This window comes from Pollachius pollachius (assembly GCF_949987615.1).
Source record: "Pollachius pollachius genome assembly, chromosome: 17".
Classification (NCBI taxonomy): domain Eukaryota; kingdom Metazoa; phylum Chordata; class Actinopteri; order Gadiformes; family Gadidae; genus Pollachius; species Pollachius pollachius.
This window is the reverse complement of record NC_136950.1, coordinates 18,980,035-19,003,387: the sequence shown is the minus strand read 5'-3', so window position 1 is coordinate 19,003,387 and position 23,353 is coordinate 18,980,035. Positions and strand designations below refer to the sequence as shown.

At 49.3% G+C, this 23,353-nt stretch overlaps 1 protein-coding gene across 1 annotated transcript in view; it reads right to left on the bottom strand.

Annotated features, from left to right (window-relative positions):
- The window catches only part of LOC307088705 (disco-interacting protein 2 homolog C-like), a gene marked incomplete at its 5' end in the record, with an annotated part of 46,993 nt that overhangs the window by 22,873 nt on the left and 767 nt on the right, over window positions 1–23,353 (bottom strand). The window contains 8 exons of the mRNA XM_079754657.1: window positions 602–799; window positions 2,463–2,582; window positions 3,034–3,117; window positions 3,744–3,866; window positions 4,624–4,980; window positions 8,979–9,104; window positions 10,423–10,527; window positions 12,133–12,204. Coding sequence (XP_079610783.1) covers window positions 602–799; window positions 2,463–2,582; window positions 3,034–3,117; window positions 3,744–3,866; window positions 4,624–4,980; window positions 8,979–9,104; window positions 10,423–10,527; window positions 12,133–12,204 — 1,185 coding nt within the window. The remainder of the gene's footprint in view (window positions 1–601; window positions 800–2,462; window positions 2,583–3,033; window positions 3,118–3,743; window positions 3,867–4,623; window positions 4,981–8,978; window positions 9,105–10,422; window positions 10,528–12,132; window positions 12,205–23,353) is intronic.

Sequence of the window (23,353 nt, the reverse complement as noted above, 5' to 3'; positions counted from 1 at the left end):
AGCCAGGTGATGGCTACCACTAGCAATGTATGCCACCACTAGCCAGGTGATTGTGAGCACTAGCCGGATATGCTACCACTAGCAAGCTATGGTACCACAAGCCAAGTGGGGACTACCAATAGCTAGGATTGTGTATCTCAAGACAGGTGTGCTACCACTAGCCAAGAATGCTAGTACTAGCCAGGTATGCTACCACTAGCCATGTAAGCTACCACTAGCCAGGTATGCTACCACTAGCCATGTAAGCTACCACTAGCCAGGTATGCTACCACTAGCCAGGAATGCTACCACTAGCCATGTAAGCTAACACTAGCCAGGTATGCTACCACTAGCCAGGTATGCTACCACTAGCCATGTAAGCTAACACTAGCCAGGTATGCTACCACTAGCCAGGAATGCTACCACTAGCCATGTAAGCTAACACTAGCCAGGTATGCTACCACTAGCCAGGTATGCTACCACTAGCCATGTAAGCTAACACTAGCCAGGTATGCTACCACTAGCCAGGAATGCTACCACTAGCCATGTAAGCTAACACTAGCCAGGTATGCTACCACTAGCTAGGTGGCTAACGGTAGCCAGGTGAGGGGCGTGTCCTCACCGTAGGTGAGCACGTAGAGGGGCTTCCCGGCCGTGTCCAGACTGGTGAGGCAGGGGGCTTTGGGGGAGATGGTCCCCCAGCGCTGGAGGGCCGCCTCCAGGGAGGGGGGCCAGTTGGTGACCACGCCCAGCGCCTCGCCCCGGACCGGCATCATTTCCGCCCCCTCGGGGCGTGGCATCTTAGGGTCGGGCTGCTGGACTGGAGACACAAGTGGAGGAAACACAAAAGGTTAGCCTCCTTTGATGGACTCAACTCACATAAACACAACGGTGAATGAATGGACTGTATTTAGCGCTTTTCTAACCAGTGGCCACACAGAGCGCTCCACGATACGGCCTCACATTCCCCCCTCATGCCTACGTTCACACAGCGATCGGCGCTGTCGGCCACCAAGGGCGACAGACGGCTCGTCGGGAGCAGTCAGGGCGAGGCGTCTCGCTCAGGGACACCTCGACACTCAAACTAGCAACCTTCTGGTTCCCAGCCAACCCGCTCTACCTCCTGAGCCAGATGCCGCCCAACTCTCTTGAACTCGTCGGTCAAAACAAGTCGGATTCATGAACCGATGTCGCGGCATCACATTTATTTTGTTTGAATATCATGTATCAACCGTCACACTGACGCAAATATAACCGTCATCAAAGAACAACAACAAATGTTGCCGTTTGCACAGAGTTGAAGAAGTGCACTCGAACTCGAGAACAGATCTAAAACGCTACCGATTTGGCTCCAGAGGAAAAATAATCCCCATCGACTTTTATCTGATCTAATTGCGATGCAGTGGAAACACTAAACGAGGAGAGAGCAGATCAGCATCGTCGGTCGGCGGGGAACGTTTTAACGAGCGGCCCGTCAGCGGAGTGCGAGGCGGTTCATTCTCCTGTGGTCTCCTTCAGTCTCCCGTTGACCGACAGAACGGCTCGCTGACCGCTTCCTGAGCGCCGAGCCGCCGCCGTGGTTTCCTCACACTTATTTCTAGCACCAGCGTGAAGAACACATGGGCGGCCATTTGGAGAAACCGACCGCTCTCTCTGAACATTGGTGAGCCCAGCTAGCCTCGGCGTGGAGTGATTCAGACGAGCAGACACGGAGAGGTGGAGAACAGAGAGGAGCAGGAAGTACGAGCAGAAGGAGAGACAGATGGACGGCGGGAAGGAGGGAGAGATGGAGGGGAGAAGAGGCTAGCGGAAGGACAGACGGACAGACAAAGGAACACACAAGAGCAAGGGGATCGATGGTATAAAGATAGATACATACAACATTAATTAAAGGCGAGGGTAGAGACATAGACAGACACATCAGGGGTACAGACACACAGACTGAGAGATATAAACCAAAAGAGAGGCAGAAAGAGAGACAGATACAGACACACCAGGGGTAGAGAGACACAGACAGAGATATAGACAGAAAGAGATAGAGAGACAGAGAGATATAGAGACGGAAAGAGAGACAGAAATTTCAGGGGTACAGACAAACAGACAGCAGGATGAACGGAGATATGGAGACAGAAAGAGAGACAGACACCCTCAACTGTTTTCTCATCGTCTCTAATTTTATCTATTTATTTTGCAATATCCTTGTTTAAACTTCACGGGCATACGTGTGAGGGAGTGAGTGAGAGACACAGAGAGAGAGAGAGAGAGAGAGAGAGAGAGAGAGAGAGAGGGAGAGGGAGAGAGACACAGAGAGAGAGAAACAGACACAGAGAGAGAGAGAGACACAGAGAGAGAGAGAGAAAGACACACAGAGAGACAGAGAGAGGGAGAGGGAGAGAGAGAGAGACAGAGAGAGAAAGACAGAGAGAGAGAGACACACAGAGAGACAGAGAGAGAGACAGGGAGATAGAGAGAGAGCGATCTACCTTCTAGGAGTTCATCGAAGTCGTCCACAAAGAACTCCCGCAGCGGGGGTCTGCGAGGCTGCTTCAGGGTGTTCACCAGCTGCTGGATCTTAGCCGACACACGACTGCTGACCGGCACACCTGCATGCACGCACACACACACACACACACACACACACACACACACACACACACAGACACACACGCACCCACACGCATGCATGCACATACACACATGCACACACACACGCACAGGACGACGTATACACACATACACGTAAACAAACACATGCACACACGCACACACAAATAAAAACAAACATGCACACAAACACAGTCGCACGCACACATGCAGACACGCACACATGCACACACGCACACATAAATAAAAACACAAACATACACACACAAATGCTCAAACACACACACACACACACACAGCCACACAAACACACACAGAGACACACAGACACAGACAAATGAACAATGAACAGGGGTTGGACAACTGCCATCTAGGGCACGCACACAACAATTAATTGAACGCCGGGAATCGAACCGGGGCCTTTCGTCTCCTGCCGAACGAGGCGCTTACCGTCGCCCGTCTCCATGCGCTCGGCGTTGCCGTACTTCTGGGTGTTGCGGGCGATGGTTCCCATGTTGGCCATGTGATGGCGCTCTGTGTGGGAGTGAGAGGAGTGAGAGGAGTAACGAGTCACATCTGGAGGGCGGGAGTGTTTCTCTGGAAGAGGGGGGGGGGGTCGGAGAGGAGGCGCGCAGAGGGACAGACAGACGGCCGAGGGGGGGAGGAGTGGAGGAGACACAAGAGAGAGACTGTTTAGCATCGGTGGGATGAGTGATATGAACGGGGAACGGGCTAATCGGTCCGCTTGTTAACGGGGTTGGTCTTAATGGTTAATTGGTTAAGTGGGTTGAGGGTTAAGCGGGTTGATGTGGTAAGAAATTATTGGGATCACTTGGTTAGTCTGTCTAATTGTCAATTGGTTAATTGGCCCGCTTGCCAACGGGTTGGTCTTAATTGTTAATTGGTTAAGTGGGTTCATGTGTTCAGAAATGATTGGGTTCACTTAGTCGGTCTAATTGTTAATTGGTTAATTGGCTAATTAGTAAATTAGAAGTTAGTCAATCTGTTTTATGGGTTGGGACACTAACACTTGAAGCAAGCCGATACTTGAGACTCATGAACTATATTCCTATTGGCTGCTGGTGTTGGCAGACAGGTGTGTGTGTGTGTGTGTGTGCGGCGTAGTGAGGGCGGCCGGGCGTGCGTTTGTTTTGACCTACCGTCTGACTCCAGAGGGGGGGGCCACAGCATGTCGGAGCCGAACTCACAGGAGCGTCTCAGGGAACCCCCGTTTTCCGCTACGCTCAGAGCCCCCTTCCTCTTCAGAGAGAGGTGGCCGATACCTGGACACACACACACGCACACACGCACACACACACAACCACAGACACACACACACACACACAGAGACACATACACACACGCAGAGACACACATATACAGGCAAAGAAACACACACACACACAGAAACACACATACAGACAAAGACACACACACACACACACACAGAGACACACACACACGCAGGCACACACACACAGAGACACACACATACAGACAAAGACACACACACACACACACAGAGACACATACACACACGCAGAGACACACATATACAGGCAAAGAAACACACACACACACAGAAACACACATACAGACAAAGACACACACACACACACACACAGAGACACACACATACAGACAAAGACACACACACACCCACACACACACACACACACCAGACACACATATATAGGCAAAGTCACACACACACACACACACACACAAATGCACATTAATTCTCGTATCAGCAATTTTGCTGAAGGCGTTAAACTGCATTCTCAGGATATTATAAATGGATAGAGTTCATAAAAAAATATCTAAGGCCAATTTTGAATATTGAATAAGTGATAAAACAGGAAAAACGTCAAACTGTTATTACATTTCTTTCACCTACACAGATGATCAGTATCATTCAATATACATCATAACTGTCTTACCCCATTCTCTGACACGCCAGACACACACACACACACACACACACACACACACACGCAACCACACACACGCGCAACCACACACACGCAACCACACACTTACCGTGGTGGGACTGGGACAGATGGCTCTGCTGGTGCAGCGACTGGCTCAGGTGGGCGTGGGAGAGGTGGGGGTGCGACAGGTGGGGGTGAGACAGGTGCGTGTGCGACAGGTGCGGGTGGGAGATGTGGGCGTGCGCCAGCGAGTCGGCCAGCCGCCCGGCGTTGCCGCTGCCCCCGCTCTGCGTGGACGAGGAGGAGGAGGAGGTGGAGCACAGGTGGGCGGGGCCTAACTGGGCGGGGCGCGTCAGCCAGTGCTCCATCCCGTGCATGTCGTCGCCGGGTCGGCCCCCCTCCTCCTCCTCCTCCTCCTCCTCCCCCTCGGAGCCCGACGAGGAGTCTGAGCACAGGGGGGACAGTCCTAGTGAGAGTCAGTGGAGGTCAGTAGGGGGTCAGCGAGGCACGACAACACAACAGCAGTGAGAGCATCAGAGACAATCAGGAACGAACCACGATAAACTAACACAACTACTGTGTGAGCATCAGAGACAATCATGAACGAACCACGGTAAACTAACACAACTACAGTGAGAGCATCAGAGACAATCATGAACGAACCACGATAAACTAACACAACTACAGTGAGAGCATCAGAGACAATCAGGAACGAACCACGATAAACTAACACAACAGCAGTGTGAGCATCAGAGACAATCAGGAACGAACCACGATAAACTAACACAACTACAGTGAGAGCATCAGAGACAGCCATGAACGAACCACGATAAACTAACACAACTACAGTGTGAGCATCAGAGACAATCATGAACAAACCACGATAAACTAACACAACTACAGTGTGAGCATTAGAGACAATCAGGAATGAACCACGATAAACTAACACAACTACAGTGTGAGCATTAGAGACAATCATGAACGAACCACGATAAACTAACACAACTACAGTGAGAGCATCAGAGACAGTCATGAACGAACCACGATAAACTAACACAACTACAGTGAGAGCATCAGAGACAGTCATGAACGAACCACGATAAACTAACACAACTACAGTGAGAGCATCAGAGACAGTCATGAACGAACCACGATAAACTAACACAACTACAGTGAGAGCATCAGAGACAATCAGGAACGAACCACGATTAACTAACACAACTACAGTGAGAGCATCAGAGACAATCAGAAACAAACCACGATAAACTAACACAACAGCAGTACGAGCATTAGAGACAATCAGGAACGAACCACGATAAACTAACACAACTACAGTGTGAGCATCAGAGACAGTCATGAACAAACCACAATAAACTAACACAACTACAGTGTGAGCATCAGAGACAGTCATGAACGAACCACGATAAACTAACACAACTACAGCGAGAGCATCAGAGACAATCAGGAACGAACCACGATAAACTAACACAACTACAGCGTGAGCATCAGAGACAGTCATGAACAAACCACGATAAACTAACACAACTACAGTGAGAGCATCAGAGACAATCAGGAACGAACCACGATAAACTAACACAACTACAGTGTGAGCATCAGAGACAATCAGGAACGAACCACGATAAACTAACACAACTACAGTGAGAGCATCAGAGACAATTAGGAACGAACCACGATAAACTAACACAACTACAGTGAGAGCATCAGAGACAATCAGGAACGAACCACGATAAACTAACACAACTACAGTGAGAGCATCAGAGACAATCAGGAACAAACCACGATAAACTAACACAACTACAGTGTGAGCATCAGAGACAATCATGAACGAACCACGATAAACTAACACAACTACAGTGTGAGCATCAGAGACAATCATGAACGGAACACGATAAACTAACACAACTACAGCGAGAGCATCAGAGACAGTCAGGAACGAACCACGATAAACTAACACAACTACAGCGAGAGCATCAGAGACAGTCATGAACGAACCACGATAAACTAACACAACTACAGCGTGAGCATCAGAGACAGTCATGAACAAACCACGATAAACTAACACAACTACAGTGAGAGCATCAGAGACAATCAGGAACGAACCACGATAAACTAACACAACTACAGTGTGAGCATCAGAGACAATCAGGAACGAACCACGATAAACTAACACAACTACAGTGAGAGCATCAGAGACAATTAGGAACGAACCACGATAAACTAACACAACTACAGTGAGAGCATCAGAGACAATCAGGAACGAACCACGATAAACTAACACAACTACAGTGAGAGCATCAGAGACAATCAGGAACAAACCACGATAAACTAACACAACTACAGTGTGAGCATCAGAGACAATCATGAACGAACCACGATAAACTAACACAACTACAGTGTGAGCATCAGAGACAATCATGAACGGAACACGATAAACTAACACAACTGCAGCGAGAGCATCAGAGACAGTCAGGAACGAACCACGATAAACTAACACAACTACAGTGTGATTAGAGATAAACTTTTACGAAACACACAACTACAGTGTGAGCATGATTAGAGATATTCATTGATGAAACACACAACTACAGTGTGATTAGAGATATCCGTTAAAGGAACACGACTATTCAACACATCTACAGTTCTATACATTGCGGTGTGGGCAAGATTAGAGATATTCATTAACAAAACGCTATAATCGAACACACAACTAGTGTGATTTGAGATATGCATTAATGAAACGTGATCATCTAACACACAACTACAGTATGATTAGGGATATTCATAAAATAAATAAATCACAATGCAATATTTAGCTGTACGTCAATAATAATCTAACAATAATAATTAAAGAGTAGTTTATATTATTCAACGCTGTTCAACAGCCATTGCAATATGTGAAGTGGATTTATAGTTAAATCATTACAGGGTTAATAAAACAGAAACAAGCTTCTGTACATATTCCAAAACCATGAATTCAATTCGCTCAACACATACCTACATGTATAGTTGTAGAACCACTAGGTAAACACCACACCCAAACTAAACATGATATACATAAGATAAAGGTTTATTGTTAGTATATATAACATCAGTATAGTATGTACTAGCCGGTACCTCTTGTCAAACCTCAGCAGGTCAGCAGTGCAGGCTACACTAGAAACCCCCCGCTGTACTCCAACAGCTCTCCCTCTATATTTATAGCCAGGGCCTACAGCAGGGCTACCCGGACAGGCGTCCTGCTATCATTATCCAATCAGATTGGATTCCTGCGGAAAAGATCTTGGCTCGAAAACCAGAGGCCGAGAGAAACCCGGCGCAGTACGAAAAGGCCGACCTAATTAGGGCCGAGTCGATGGATCGACGCGATCCATCCGGCCGCCGGCAGGTGCTGCAGTGTTCTCAGGCCGTCGGCGGTCATGCCTTAGCAGGGTATTGAGCTGCTTTCTGGGGGGGAACAGGAAATCCGAAGCCCGCTGATCACTGCTGAGATTTAAGAGGTAACCCTGACGGGGGGCTAGGGGTGGGAGGAGGTAAACAACCTCCGATCAAAACCCAAACCTGGGTGAGCGTGTGTGTGTGTGTGTGTGTGTGTGTGTGTCCATATTTGTGCATCTATGTGTGTGTTTGTCATGTGTTAATGTGAGCACATGGGTATGCACTTGATTATTATCTAATCGTCTACGTGGATGTGTGTGTGTGTCAACCTTTGTTTGTTTGTGTGCGTGTCTGCGTGTGTGTTCGTGTGTATGCTTGTTCATTTCTGTGTTTGTGTGCCTTTGTCTGTGTGTGTTTGTCTGTGTGTGCCTGTGCATGTGTGCGTTTGTGGGTGCGTCTAGGTGTGCGCTGTGCGTCTCTGCACGCGTGCATGTGTACGTGTCTCTCCATCAGCGCGTGTGTGTGTCTCTAAATGTCCCCTTCCCTGTGCTGAGCGGAGCAGCCTCTCAGATCACCGCAGGGTCACAGAGCAGTGTTGGAGTGTATTTATAGGCTCCCCTGGCCGGCCGTAGCCCGGTCTGCACTGTCTGCTGCCTCCTAATGTCAGTCATAAAGAAGGGTCTGCCCTCTCTAACCACCGCGTTCAGACCGATTGGTAATGCGCTCTTGACTGAAGCATCTGTCTGCGCGTATGCGTTTGCACGTGTGTGTGTGTGTGTGTGTGTGTGTGTGTGGGTGTGTGTCTGCCTGTGTCTATATATAAGTGTTTGTGTCTATTTGTGTGTGTGTGTGTTTCTGTGTTTGTGTGTGTGTATTTGTGTGTGTGTGTCTGTGTCTGTTTGTGTGTACGTGTTTATTTGTGTGTGTCTGTCGGTCTGTCTGTGTGTGTGAGTGTGTCTGTGGGTGGGAGTGTCAGTGTGTCTATTTGTCTGTGTGTCTGTGTCTCAATTTGTGTGTGGGTGTGTGGGTATTTGTTTGTGCGCGTGTGTTTGTGTGTGTGTATCTCACCTGGGGGTGTGTAGGCATCCATAGACGTCTGAACTACTAGCGAGCGGCGTTTGGATGGCATCGGCACGGCAACTTTCCTCTCTACGTGGCGCGCCAAAACGGCCTGGACCGCCTCTGTGTGAACATCTGGGGGGGGGGGGGGGGGAGAGAGAGAGACAGAGAGAGAGAGAGAGAGAGAGAGAGAGAGAGAGAGAGAGAGAGAGAAGGGATAAAGAAAAGGGGGAGAGAGAACGCGAGAGAGAGTTACAGAGGGAAAGAGACTGATTTTATTGTTTCTTGTTCTCCATCTGCAGGGATGATGCATATATAATAAGTACATGTGCTTATTTGGGATTTGGGATATCATCAATGTCTTTCAATATTCCAAACCCATGATTTCCATTTGGAGGGAAGAAGAAAGACTAAAGTTGGAGGAGCCTTAAAGCAGGGGTGTAACCAGATGAACCTTCCCTTTGGCCATTTCCCATGATGCATCGCTTTCCCCATCATTTGACCCAGTTCTGAACCCTTGGGTAAACTTGACCACCTCTGAGCTTATACCTCAACTGAACCATCTCTTACCCTAGCACCTGAAGCTAAAAAACGTTGTACATACATTTAAAGGTTCTTTGTACATTCAAACCAATAAGTGTACTAAGAATTGTGCCATCATGTATGAGTAAATGTGGCAAGCTAATTGTTTTTTGCATGAGGGGAGCCACCTAGATGCTGGCTAGGGACTGGATTCGGTTGATTTGACTGGTCGAATCCCATTTTGGTTTAAAACCATATTGTGGGTATTGCCATACCTACCCTGCTATTTAAACAAGGCGAGCGACCACAACACTGACTGATTACAACAATGTCACACCTTGAAACATCACCGCGACACTCATCATTTCTCACTCGTTGCCAAGTACCAAGTGCCTGAGACGTACTCCCTGATGTTTATGTTTTGATGTTGGGCTGCCAGATTCCAACTCCAGGCGTCAAGTAAGCGCGAATCCCCCCGCCCCCGTATCTCACAGCCCCAGAGGTGCTTCCCATCGCTGATCGTAGCAGACGGCCTCAGAGCTTTATATCTCAGGGTCCTCATGCAAGCATTCGCCTCTTGCAATTGTTGCGACTGAGCTCTGAGCGCCAAACATTCCAGACGCGGAGCTCTTTGTGGTTCTGGAATCTCCTCTGGTTGGGTAATAACAACTCTGAGGTCGGAAATTCCGCCTTCCAACGAGGAAACATCGGGTTTCCAGGTTTCATAAAACGGCAGGTTGACCCCGAGTCCCAAGTCGCAAACTCGGGTACGATTTCTCAACCGCCAGATCAGGCCTCTCGAAGCGTATAGTCAATATATCCCTGAATTGAATGCTGAATTGAAAGATCGTACAAATTTAAAACATATTTTAGCTTGCATTCAAAACCTTCAGCATAAAGATGATGATCATGGGGCCACCAGCGTCGGTACCTGATCGGTAACGCTCATCTCTGGCCCCCGAGGTCCGTCGCCGATGGAAACGGGCCGCAGAGGGGGGTCCGAGGGGGGTCCGGTGGGACATGGGGCCCTCCATCCCTACAGAGAGAGCACGCACACACACGCACACACACACACACACACGCACATGCACACACAAGCACACACACAAAACCCAGACGCACACCACACCAGATATACACACACACACACACACACACACACACACACACACACACACACACACACACACATATATGCATATAGGCACACGTATGCATACAAAACAAAGACGAACACCAAACCAGAAATACACACACAAACACACACACACACACACACACACACACACACACACCAGAGACACACAGACAGGAACACACATAAGCACAGATGCGGTAGACGCGGATAATATAGACACATCGAAAAGGTCAAACTCAGGCATGGAAATGGAGATGATTTCATTTTGGTAGATCAAAAATGAGTTCCAGTGAATGGCGACGTGTGATTGGTTCAGCTAGCTGTCCCTCTAGTCATGCTCAGAGGAAAGGTGGGCGGGACAGTCAGTGTGCGACAGACAGGAGAAGAACAGGCTCAGGCTGAGGTCTGGTAGGACGGCTCTGAACCCAGCACCCAACATGGAGCTCCAGAGAGCACAGGCAGGGGAGAGAGACATAGACACCGAAGGAGAGAGAGAGGGAAAGGGTAGAGAGACATAGACACCGAAGGAGAGAGAGAAGGAAAGGGTAGAGAGACATAGACGCCGAAGGAGAGAGAGAAGGAAAGGGTAGAGAGACATAGACACAGAAGGAGAGAGAGATGGAGGATAGAAAGACATAGACACAGAAGGAGAGAGAGAGAGAGAGACGGAGGGTAGAGAGAGAGAGACACAGAAGGAGAGAGAGAAGGAAAGGGAAGAGAGACATAGACACAGAAGGAGAGAGAGAGATGGAGGGTAGAGAGACAGACACAGAAGGAGAGAGAGAGAGAGATGGAGAATAGAAAGACATAGACACAGAAGGAGAGAGAGAGACACGGAGGGTACAGAGAGAGAGACACAGAAGGAGAGACAGAGAGGAAAGGGTAGAGAGACAGAGACAAAGAAGGAGAGAGAGAGGAAAGGGTAGACAGACAGAGACAAACAAGGAGAGAGAGAGGAAAGGGTAGAGAGACATAGACACAGAAGGAGAGAGAGAGAGAGCGAGAGAGAGAGAGAGGGTAAAAAGAGACACAGAAGGAGAGAGAGAGAGATGGAGGGTAGAGAGACATAGTCACAGAAGAAGAGAGAGAAGGAAAGGGTAGAGAGACATAGACAGAGAGAGAAAGAGACACAGAAGGAGAGAGAGACAGAGACAGAGACAGAGAAAGAGAGAGAGAGTGGCCGAGAGAGACTTGGAGGGAGAGGAGCGAGAGACAAAGAGATCCAGAGAAACAGAGACCTGGAGAGAGAGTAGGAAACGGTAGAGAGACAGAAACAGAGAGAGAGAGAGAGAAGGAAAACAAAGACTTGCGACAGGACACCGCGGGTCCGACCAACTCCAGCTCATAGCGTACGGAGCGACGCATCGCCCTCCACTACTCCACCCGCGAGCAAGCTGGCCCCGTCAGGGCCGTGGGGGAGGAGCTAAGTAGACAGTTGGGAGGGGCGGAGCGGGGGGGGGGGGGGGGGGGGGGGGGGGGGGTGGTCAGAGGTTGCTAGGTTACCTCCAGCATGCGGAACAAACGCCCTGATCAGTTTGGACCTCTTCTTCTCATAACCCTTCTGAGTGATGTCCCCTGCAAGAGAGAGAGGGGAGAGAGGGTGAGACAGGGCGAGAGAGGGGGAGACAGGGCGAGAGAGGGGGAGAGAGGGTGAGAGAGGGAGAGAGAGGGAGAGAGGGGGAGAGAGGGGGAGAAAGGGGGAGAGAGGGGGAGAGAGGGGGGAGAGAGGGGGAGAGAGGGTGAGAGAGGGGGAGAGAGGGGGAGACAGGGCGAGAGAGGGGGAGAGAGGGGGAGACAGGGCGATAGAGGGGGAGAGAGGGGGAGAGAGGGGGAGACAGTGCGAGAGAGGGGGAGAGAGGGGGAGAGGGGGAAGAGAGGGGGAGAGAGGGCGAGAGGGGGAGAGAGGGGGGAGAGAGGGGGAAGAGAGGGGGGAGAGAGGGGAAGAGAGGGTGAGAGAGGGGGAGAGAGGGCGAGAGAGGGGGAGAGGGGGAGAGAGGGGGAGAGAGGGTGAGAGGGGGAGAGAGAGGGAGAGGGGGAGAGAGGGGGAGAGAGGGTTAGAGAGGGGGAGACAGGGCGAGAGGGTGAGAGAGGGTGAGAGAGGGTGAGAGAGGGTGAGACAGGGTGAGAGAGGGGGAGAGAGGGTGAGAGAGGGGGAGAGAGGGTGAGAGAGGGCAAGAGAGGGCGAGAGAGGGTGAGAGTTTGTGAGAGAGGGAGTGTCTGTGTGGGTGTGCCTGTGTGTCTGACAGAGAGACAGACAGAATGAGAGTGAAAGGAAGAGAGGGAGAGAGAGGGTGAGACAGGGTGAGAGAGGGTGTGTTCATTTCAGTGTTTGTCGGAAAGAGAGGAATAGAGTGTCAGTGAGAGAGAAACACTGATTGACTGTGACAGTCAGACAGTCTGACTGACAGACAGAGATAGTGATAGCAACGTAGAAAGAGAGAAAGAGTCAGAGTGACAGAGAGAGAGAGAGAGAGAGAGAGAGAGAGAGAGAGAGAGAGAGAGAGAGAGAGAGAGAGCAGTGTCCGAGAGCTAAACAGCATTGAGATTGAAAGCGGCGAAGGTAAAGAGAGAGAGCGAGAGAGAGAGACATGTTGATGACATGTTGAATGTCCTAAAAAAACACATCATATATTTAGACTCTCCAGTCTACCTCCCCACCCAGCTGGGGTGGGGAGGTAGGTCTCTCTCAGCTGGTCTCTCCATATATCCCCGCTGTAAACACTGTGACCTGAAACACAGGCTGTTAGCTCACACAGCTAGCCGTAGCGCTTAGCTGTAGATGGTAAGTGGATTGCATTTATACAGCGCTTTCCTAACCAGTGGCAACTCAAAGCGCTTCACAACATTGCCTAACATTCACCCATTCATGCACACATTCACACACCGACGGCGGAGTCAAACATGCACGCTGACAGCCGGCTCGTCAGGAGCAGTCAGGGTGAGGTGCCTTGCTAAGGGGCACTTCGACATTCAAACTAGCAACCTTCCAGTTATCAGCCAACTGGCTCCACCTCCTGAAATACATGCCGCCCCCTTGGGTAGATGTGTCAAGATAAGATAGCACTTTGCTAATTCCCGAAAGGAAATCCATCTTTCCATCTACTGTAATTCTGATGTCTGATTATTCACAGTTTTAACGATGCATGGCAAAGAATGCCGTTCATTGATTTCCTTTTACACCTGAATCCAGACAGTATGTCTTGCTCTAGAGCAGATACATAGTCAAACACGTTCCAACCAATCACATCACAGCATGACTCCCCTCCTCCAATAGGGCCCGGTGAAGGCCACATCCAACCAACCAGACGGACAAAATCCTATTTTTTCAAACATAGTATTACATGCATATTTGCACCAGAACATATGTGCATAAACTCTGGATGTCATTTCATGTTCACATTTGAAAAGCAGGGAGGTGTGAATATAACCATGGAAACCACTGCTCCTTCCGCCAGTACTTATCACAAAAACACAGCAACGCACACGCAGCCATATACACAAACTCTCACACACACGCAGCCATATACACACACACGCAGCCATTTACGCACACACACAAATGCAGCCATACACACACACACATGCAGCCAAATACACGCGCGCGCACACACACACACACACACACACACACACACACACACACACACACACACACACACACACACACACACACACACACACACACACACACACGTCAATCAAGTCAGCCCTTGAGGGCTTGCTCTCTCAGCAGGGATAAACTAGCCTAATATCTCCTGATTTGTCCGTTAGACGTCGTTAAACCACTGCACGTCCGGCCTCCACGAATTATCGATTCTCATTTATTTCCATAGAGACGTTGGAGTGACCAGCAAGCAGCAGAGACTGAGGAGAGACCAGAGGGGAGCAGAGACTCTGAGGAGAGACCGGAGGGGAGCAGAGACTCTGGGGAGAGACCAGAGGGGAGCAGAGACTCTGAGGAGAGACCGGAGGAGAGCCAGGAGGAGGAGGAGGGTCAGGGGGTGAAGTATAGGATGATGCCATCATGCTGCTCTGCAAATGATTACCTTTGTTTTGAATAGGGAGGGTGTGTGTGTGTGTCTGTGTGTTAGTAAGAGAGAAAGAGAGAGAGAGACAGACTGTGTGTGTGAAAGAGAGAAAGACAGAGAGAGACAGAGAGAGAGACAGAGTGTGTGTGAAAGAGAGACAGTGTGTGTGTGTGTGTGTGTGTGTGTGTGTGTGAGAGAGAGAGAGACATTGTGTGTGTGTTTGTGAGAGAGAGACAGAGAGTGTGTGAAAGAGATAGACAGTGTGTGTGAGAGAGAGAAAGACAGAGAGAGACAGAGAGAGAGACAGAGTGTGTGTGAAAGAGAGACAGTGTGTGTGTGTGTGTGTGTGTGTGTGTGTGAGAGAGAGAGAGAGAGACATTGTGTGTGTGTTTGTGAGAGAGAGACAGAGAGTGTGTGAAAGAGATAGACAGTGTGTGTGTGTGTGTGTGTGTGTGTGTGTGTGTGTGTGTGTGTGTGTGTGTGGACAGCAGGTATGTGGATGAATGGAGACAGATAGAGAGGTAGATGTAATGTATGTCTTGTACAACGTGAGTGTGAAGAACCACCAGCACATCTGGGTTCCATCAGCTCTCCTGGGCCGCTGGAGTGTGTGAGGACGTGAAAGTGTGTGACTGTGTGTGCATGTGAAAGTGTGTGACTGTGTGTGCATGTGAAAGTGTGTGACTGTGTGTGTATATGAAAGTGTGTGTGTCTGCATGTATGCGTGTGTGTCGTATTGCCGAAAGTCTTTCCCACAGATTAACTGCAACATAACCAAACATTTACATTTTCTCTCTTACACACACACACACACGCACACACGCACGCACACACACACACACACACACTAAGGGCCCATAGGGAGACGCCATCTTCCACTCTTGGCGCAGCAGAGTAGGGAGGGAGTTGCCTAGCAACCAACCTCCCGAAGAAGGCCCGGGCAGCCATCTTGGATTTCCAGCATCAGATGTGAGATTTGGGCTAATGATGCTCACCAATGTGTGAGTGTCAGAGCCAGATAGAGACGGAGAGAGAGAGAGAGAGAGAGAGAGAGAGAGAGAGAGATGGAGGGAGCAAGAGAACGAGAGAGAGAACGAGAGAACAAGAGAACGAGAGAACGAGAGAACGAGAGAACGAGAGGGAGTAGGTAATTGTGTGTGCTGGTGTGCTGACTGGAGGGTGTGCTGCATACCAGCTTAAACTGGCACCCTCATTACTTCCTCCCTCCCCTCCCCCTATCACGCTCTCTCTATATCTCTCTCTCTCTCTCTCTCTCTCTCTCTCTCTCTCTCTCTCTCTCTCTCTCTCTCTCTCTCTCTCTCTCTCTCTCTCTCTCTCTCTCTCTCTCTCTCTCTCTCTCACAGCTGAGAGAATCAATGGGGGCCGACCGGGAGACGGGGGGGGGGGGGTACTCTCTGTCTTCCTGGGGCCCCCAGAGGGTCCGTGTTCAGCCACAGGGCCCCCGGAGCCCTCACCTGGAGAACGCACTGGAGGGGCCCCACGCACACCGACAACAGTTCACCCAGGCCCCCCTCGCCCCTCTCTCTTTCGCTGCTCTCTCTCCTCCCTCTTCTGCTTGAACACTTCCTCATCCGTCATCCCTGTCAAGCCCTCCTCCTCCTCCTCCTCCTCCTCCTCCCCCTCCCCCCTTCTCATCTCACTCTCTCTCCTTCTCGCTCTCCTGTCACATATTGGTCTCTCTCTCGTCCTTCTTTATCTCTCTCTCCTCGCCCTCCCTCTCCTCTTCTCTCTGACTCTCTCATCCTTCTTTCCCCTCCCTCCATCTTTGTCGTCTCCTCCTCTTCATCCTCCTGTTCTCCCTCCTGTTCTCTCTCGCCCTCTCACTCTCCTCTCAAATAGTACTCTCTCTCCTTCTTTATCTCTTTCTCGCATCTTCTCTCTGACTCTCTCTCATCCTTCTTTCCCCTCCCTCCATCTTTGTCCCCTCCTCCCTCTCTCCCCCTCCCCCCCCCCCCCTTCTCTAGCGGGTGTGACGGCATGGAACGAACCGAGAACTGTAAAGCAAAATCTCTAATGCCCCCCATGTACAGTGTGTGTGTGTGTGTGTGTGTGTGTGTGTGTGTGTGTGTGTGTGTGTGTGTGTGTGTGTGTGTGTGTGTCAGTGAGAGAGAGAGAGAGAGAGAGACATGCCCTTGAATTATATATGAACTATCTTTCAGTGCAAATGTACATTAGCGCATGCACACACTTGCATGTACGTAACACATGAACACACGTGTGTGTATGTATGTGCACGCACAGCCTTGCAAACACACACACACGTACACACTAAGTGTACATGCATTCATTCTCATTAGGAACGAATGCATAATACATGTAGTATGTGAGTACTGTATTTATTACTGTATGTAGTACTGCATGTACTATGTGAGTACTGCATGTAGTAAGTAGAATGTGGGTACTATATGTAGTATGTGCATGTAGCATGTATGTGTGTGCGTGCATGCGTGTCTGTAAGCACCTGTGTATCTAAGTGCATGTGAGTGTATTTATTTATTTATAGATACTTGATCTATTTCTCTGGTGGCATTTTCTGTTGTTTTAGATTCCCTCCTGATTTCTCCAACCACAACCGGTTTTCAATATGGTCCTCCTCAATTAATGTCATAGTCTCTCTCTCTCTCTCTCTCTCTCTCTCTCTCTCTCTCTCTCTCTCTCTCTCTCTCTCTCTCTCTCTCTCTCTCTCTCTCTCTCTCTCTCTCTCTCTCTCTCTCTCTCTCTCTCTCTCTCTCTCTCTCTCTCTCTCTTTCATCTTAAGATCATAAACATCTACCCTGAAAGCCACCATGGCAACCAAATCTACCTCCAGCAGTACAATGAAGACAACACACACACTGAAACATGGACCCACACATACACACATTATCCCAGGGACACACAGACACACACTAACCCAGGGACCCACACAGACACACACTAACCCAGGGACACACACTTACCCAGACTAACCCAGTGACAAACCCTAACCAAGGGACACACACTAACCCAGGGACACACACAGACACACATTAACACACACACTAACACACTAACCCACACACACACACACACTAAGGGACACACTGTACGGGGCCATTCGTCATGCTTTTGGACCCTGAGCGGTCAGGCTAGAATGCAGAGACTAGTCTGGACTCTGGCATATCCATTGGCTCTGTGCACACACACACACACACACACACACACACACACACATACACACATACAAATACACACACACACACAAAAACACTCACAATCATGCGCGCCCCCACAAAAACACACACACACACACACACACACACAAACACTCATGAAAAATACATTTACTTATACACACACATTGGCAGGGCTATCCAAGTCCTTTTTATGTGTAAGTATGGGGTTCGGTAAATCTGGAAACCTGGAACAGACTCCAGATTCCCTCACTGAAGTCGCCACTCAAGTTGCCATTTTATTTATTGGCAGAATGAAGTCGTTTTTCATTCTTAACCAGATGTACCATTTGTTGGATAAAGACTACATTTCCCAGAGGCCCTGCTGATTTTAGTTTCCTCTGATGAGAAACAAATCAAAATACATATTGAACTGACTTAGTGGAGGTCTGTAAAGCGGTTGGATGCTTTCTGATTGGCCCATCAGTGTGCCAATCTGTCCGCTGGTTCACTAGATGCGTAAAGACTCTGGTGGTTAAAAGGTGATTAACTCCCAGTATGGCCTTGAACGCATGCAAGCAGATCTGGCCTGAGAGCTCTGCACTTCAGGGCTTTTAGCTCATCTAATAAAGGCGGCCATCTTTAGGGCCCAACCGACATCAGATCTCCTTTCTGAGGAGACGTACATAATGGCTCCCTGCTGGAATCCTACACTACGGTACCGAATGACACCCGAGCACTGCAATAAAAACAGAGGACACATAAAGCTAGAGACGTACATTAGCGCTGAGATGGTTAGACGGTTAGTGGCAATATGGATTCATCGTTTAGGTTAATAAGCAAGTAAAACCGTTCAGGTTGTAGCATAAGTAATGCTAACATTTTGATGCTTTGGGTTCTGTTGATGCATTTGGGCTCGTTGAATTTTGGCCATAAGTTATGACCTAGACAATAACCCAAACAAAACAAACAGAAGGCATAAATATACATAGCAGGACCTTATAGCGCATTTTAATGACTAATAATATACATGAATCCATGTGACTCAGAGGTAACTGCTATTTCTAAACACACTGCCAACTATGTCCTTCATTGACCACGCACACACACACACACACACACATGACAAACAAACTCATTGTTACAGTATTTTTAATTGAGGTCAAACTAACACATACGCCCACAAACCAACCCATGCACACACACGCACAAATGCACACGCACAAAAAGGCCATACTGACACATGTCTATCAGATTGTCAAGACCCATGCCAGACCCCCTCACTGTGTCCCCAAAACGACACACACACACACACACACACACACACACACACACACACACACACACACACACACACACACACACACACACAGTTTAGCTTCTCCGCTAATAGAGACAACCGCCCCGGCCCGACCCATTCATTGCTCAGGCGGTCGTCTCTCTCTGCTGCCACGACAACCGACGGGAACCGGTCGCGACCGGCTGAATAAAAACAAGTTCCCCCTTGGTTGGTATTTGTACGACCTGAAGAACACATCGCTTCCTGTGGGCTGTGATGTCACTTCCTGTCAGCTTACTACCACTACTAGCAGCCCATCAACTGTTCAAATGTTTAAAGGGTCTGGGGAAGAATACATGAAATATCAGCAACGTTGAGGTAAACATCACGGTGAATGCGTCGTCGTCGTCATCCACCCCCTCGTCTTTGTGGGCTTGACAGCGTCGCCGCTCGCTAAACGCTGACCTGTTTTCTAGACTCTTCCTTCAGCCCGTTGTAAACCTTCCGCCGCGAGCGGCCTCCGCTCTGAATAACGCTCACCGCACTGGCCGGTGTGGGCGGCCGTCACGTGATGTCACGGCTCTTCAGACTCATGTGTGATGTCACAGCCCCCCCCCCCCTATAGAGGCAAGGATGGCATCTCATGCATTGGTCAAGCAGATTTAATGGAACTTAATGATGAATTGGAAAGTATTTACAGCAGTTTTGTTTCTTAATTATTTATGTTTTATGTGATATCTTCTTCCCCCTCCTAATTACTGTTTGTGTTTTTTTTGTCTGTGTTTGTCTGATTCTTTTCTATTTGTTTCTTGTGTGTAACACCGAGGACCATGCTGGAAACAAGTATTTTACTTTTGCATGTCATCCTTTGGATTACTGTTTCAGCGTCTTGCTCCAGAAATAAATCAAATCAAGTCAAATAGTGGGAGGAGCCTACGCTGGAGCACAGATATAACCATGGATCAAAAGTACAACATCGTACGCTACATAGGAATACTGAGATGCTAGTTAGCAAAGGCTAACTCGTCCTCATGCGGCTCCATTGAATATTAGCTTATTAGCACATCCATCACTTACAGTATAGGGTGTATATGGCGTGGCTCGCTTGACCTGACATTTGGTGTAGCGTCAAGACCAGTGCCAAATGTCGATTGCCTCCCTGCTGGCTCTCCACCAAGTACCCATCAGACGCAACGTGGTTTATCCGTCCAGTCCTTCACAAACTGCCAACACAGAGCTTCTCAAAGCGGCCGTACAGTCGGGCAACAAATCAGATCTCCTCAAAGTGATTGATTCCTTGCATTCCCAACGTTCTTCTTGCTTGTTCCTTTAAAGCCTGGGTGAACCCTGTTTCCGCTCTTTCAAACACGATGAAAGTAAAACGATTGCTTTGGGCTCTGAGTTTTAAAACGGAGGCTGAGATGTCGTCTCCATGATTACGACCCACGTCAACTTTGTGTTCATGTTTTTAAGCCAGTACTCGTCGTTGAGTGTGAGCGATGTTGTATGTGAAATGCGTCACACATCATGGTGTTACACCTTATTTGTCAGACAAGTTTAATTCTCTTTTGGAGGCAGCCGTCAACCTATTCTACTGCCGATCTGAGCTTTAGACATCCACAAGCTGTGGCGTTAGCCTAGCCTTGTGTCGCTAGCATGGCCTCGCCTCATGTGTTAGCCCAGCCTCTTGCTGTTAGCATTGTGGCGTTAGTCTAGCCTCTTGGTGTGAGCCTAGCCTCTTGGCGTGAGCCTAGCCTCGTGGTGTGAGCCTAGCCTCTTGGCGTGAGCCTAGCCTCGTGGCGTGAGCCTAGCCTCTTGGTTAAACAGAGACTGTGACTTGAGGTCGGAGCAGAGTGGACATTCACAAGGTGGTTGGAGGTGACTGACAAAAACCAGATCTTAGACCATTCATCATGCTGTTATTTTGATAATAGTGACAAAATGGCATAGATGACCATGTTGAAGCCTAAGATACGAGACAAAATAAGACATCTAAAACAAAAACATGATTTTGGGTTCACTAGCACTCTGAAGATCTCTTGCATACGTATGATATCACTCATCTTCCTCCTTGTGCTGTCACAGCAGGATGTGACTGCCGTAACACATCTCGTGTCCTATACAGATGTCCCAGCAGACCACGTTACACAATTCATCTCTGGACCGGGGCCTGATGTCAAGGGGTCATGTCTGACGTTACAACGCAACCCCTACTTGTGAAGTCACAAAAGGCAACCTTCGATGTTAGAAAGAATCGCCGTCTGACTTCTGCTGTCACAGGGAGCTATGTTAGATCGACACATCCGTGGACCGAGTTGTGATGTCACGGAGACCGTTTGATGCTACATCCCTCCGGGCCTACGTGTGATGTCAGAGGGGGCTATGTGTTAGATTTTACAACACAACTCCATTTCTAGGTGTGATATCACAGGAGTCACATGACTGATGTCAGGCAAAGTGTCACCGTTCCTACATGATGACAATCCCTGTATCCTGACTCCCTGTGGTCACTAGAGATCCCAGGGCACTCACCACTAGAGTAGGGGCTAACCCCGGTGTCTCCCCTCACCACTAGAGTAGGGGGCTAACCCCGGTGTCTCTATTCACCACTAGAGTAGGGGGCTAACCCCGGTGTCTCCCCTCACCACTAGAGTAGGGGGCTAACCCCATTGTCTCCCCTCACCACTAGAGTAGGGGGCTAACCCCGGTGTCTCTATTCACCACTAGAGTAGGGGGCTAACCCCGGTGTCTCCCCTCACCACTAGAGTAGGGGGCTAACCCCATTGTCTCCCCTCACCACTAGAGTAGGGGGCTAACCCCGGTGTCTCTATTCACCACTAGAGTAGGGGGCTAACCCCGGTGTCTCCCCTCACCACTAGAGTAGGGGGCTAACCCCATTGTCTCCCTTCACCACTAGAGTAGGGGGCTAACCCCGGTGTCTCTATTCACCACTAGAGTAGGGGCTAACCCCGGTGTCTCTATTCACCACTAGAGTAGGGGGCTAACCCCGGTGTCTCCCCTCACCACTAGAGTAGGGGGCTAACCCCGGTGTCTCTATTCACCACTAGAGTAGGGGCTAACCCCGGTGTCTCTATTCACCACTAGAGTAGGGGCTAACCCCGGTGTCTCTATTCACCACTAGAGTAGGGGCTAACCCCGGTGTCTCTATTCACCACTAGAGTAGGGGCTAACCCCGGTGTCTCCCCTCACCACTAGAGTAGGGGGCTAACCCCGGTGTCTCTATTCACCACTAGAGTAGGGGGCTAACCCCGGTGTCTCCCCTCACCACTAGAGTAGGGGGCTAACCCCATTGTCTCCCCTCACCACTAGAGTAGGGGGCTAACCCCGGTGTCTCTATTCACCACTAGAGTAGGGGGCTAACCCCGGTGTCTGTACCAACATGGCCCCCCCCATCGTCCCCCAGTCTCTGATTGGGCAGTCTCCTCGTCAATCACCTCGTCACTGGGACAGCCGGTATGGGGTAAGTCTACTGGGCATACTGGTCATACTGGCGGCCGTGCATCACCCAGTGGGTGCTGCACCCTGGTAGTGGACGAGGGGTACGTCATAACCTCACACACACACACACACACACACACACACACACACACACACACACACACACACACACACACACACACACACACAATGTAAAGTGCTTTGGGTAGCACTATATACATGTTGCAATTTATCATTATTATTATTATTATTATTATTATTATTATATGATGGCAACCTGCATCACATATTCTCCATAACTAAGGAGACACACTGTCTATAATCACTGCCTGCATTATCACAATACTTCATCACGAGTCGCATATCTTGTCTTGTGAATGGCAATCTGTTTTCATTGAGCAAAATACGGTTCCTCAATCTCCCAAGCACACACACACACACACACACACACACACACACACACGAGTTTCAAAGCGGCACCCGGCCAGAATATACAATATCTAGGCTCCTGCACAATGCAGGCCCTGCGAGCCGTACATGAATAAAACATGCCCTCCCAATTACATAATGCAGACCTCTCCTATAGGAATCTCAGAGTGTCTCCGTAAATTAAATCTGCGTTGTGTTCATGTTGAAGTCATACGACGTGTACCGGGGGGTACACGTCGTACACTTTGACTGTAGAGAAACATTCGGATGCGTTTAGTGAGGAAGAGGAGGAGGAGGAGATGAGGGGGAATCGAGTGCATCGCGCGGATCCCAATTCACAGGCCAGAAACACACAGAGCCCGAAGCCCAGAGACACG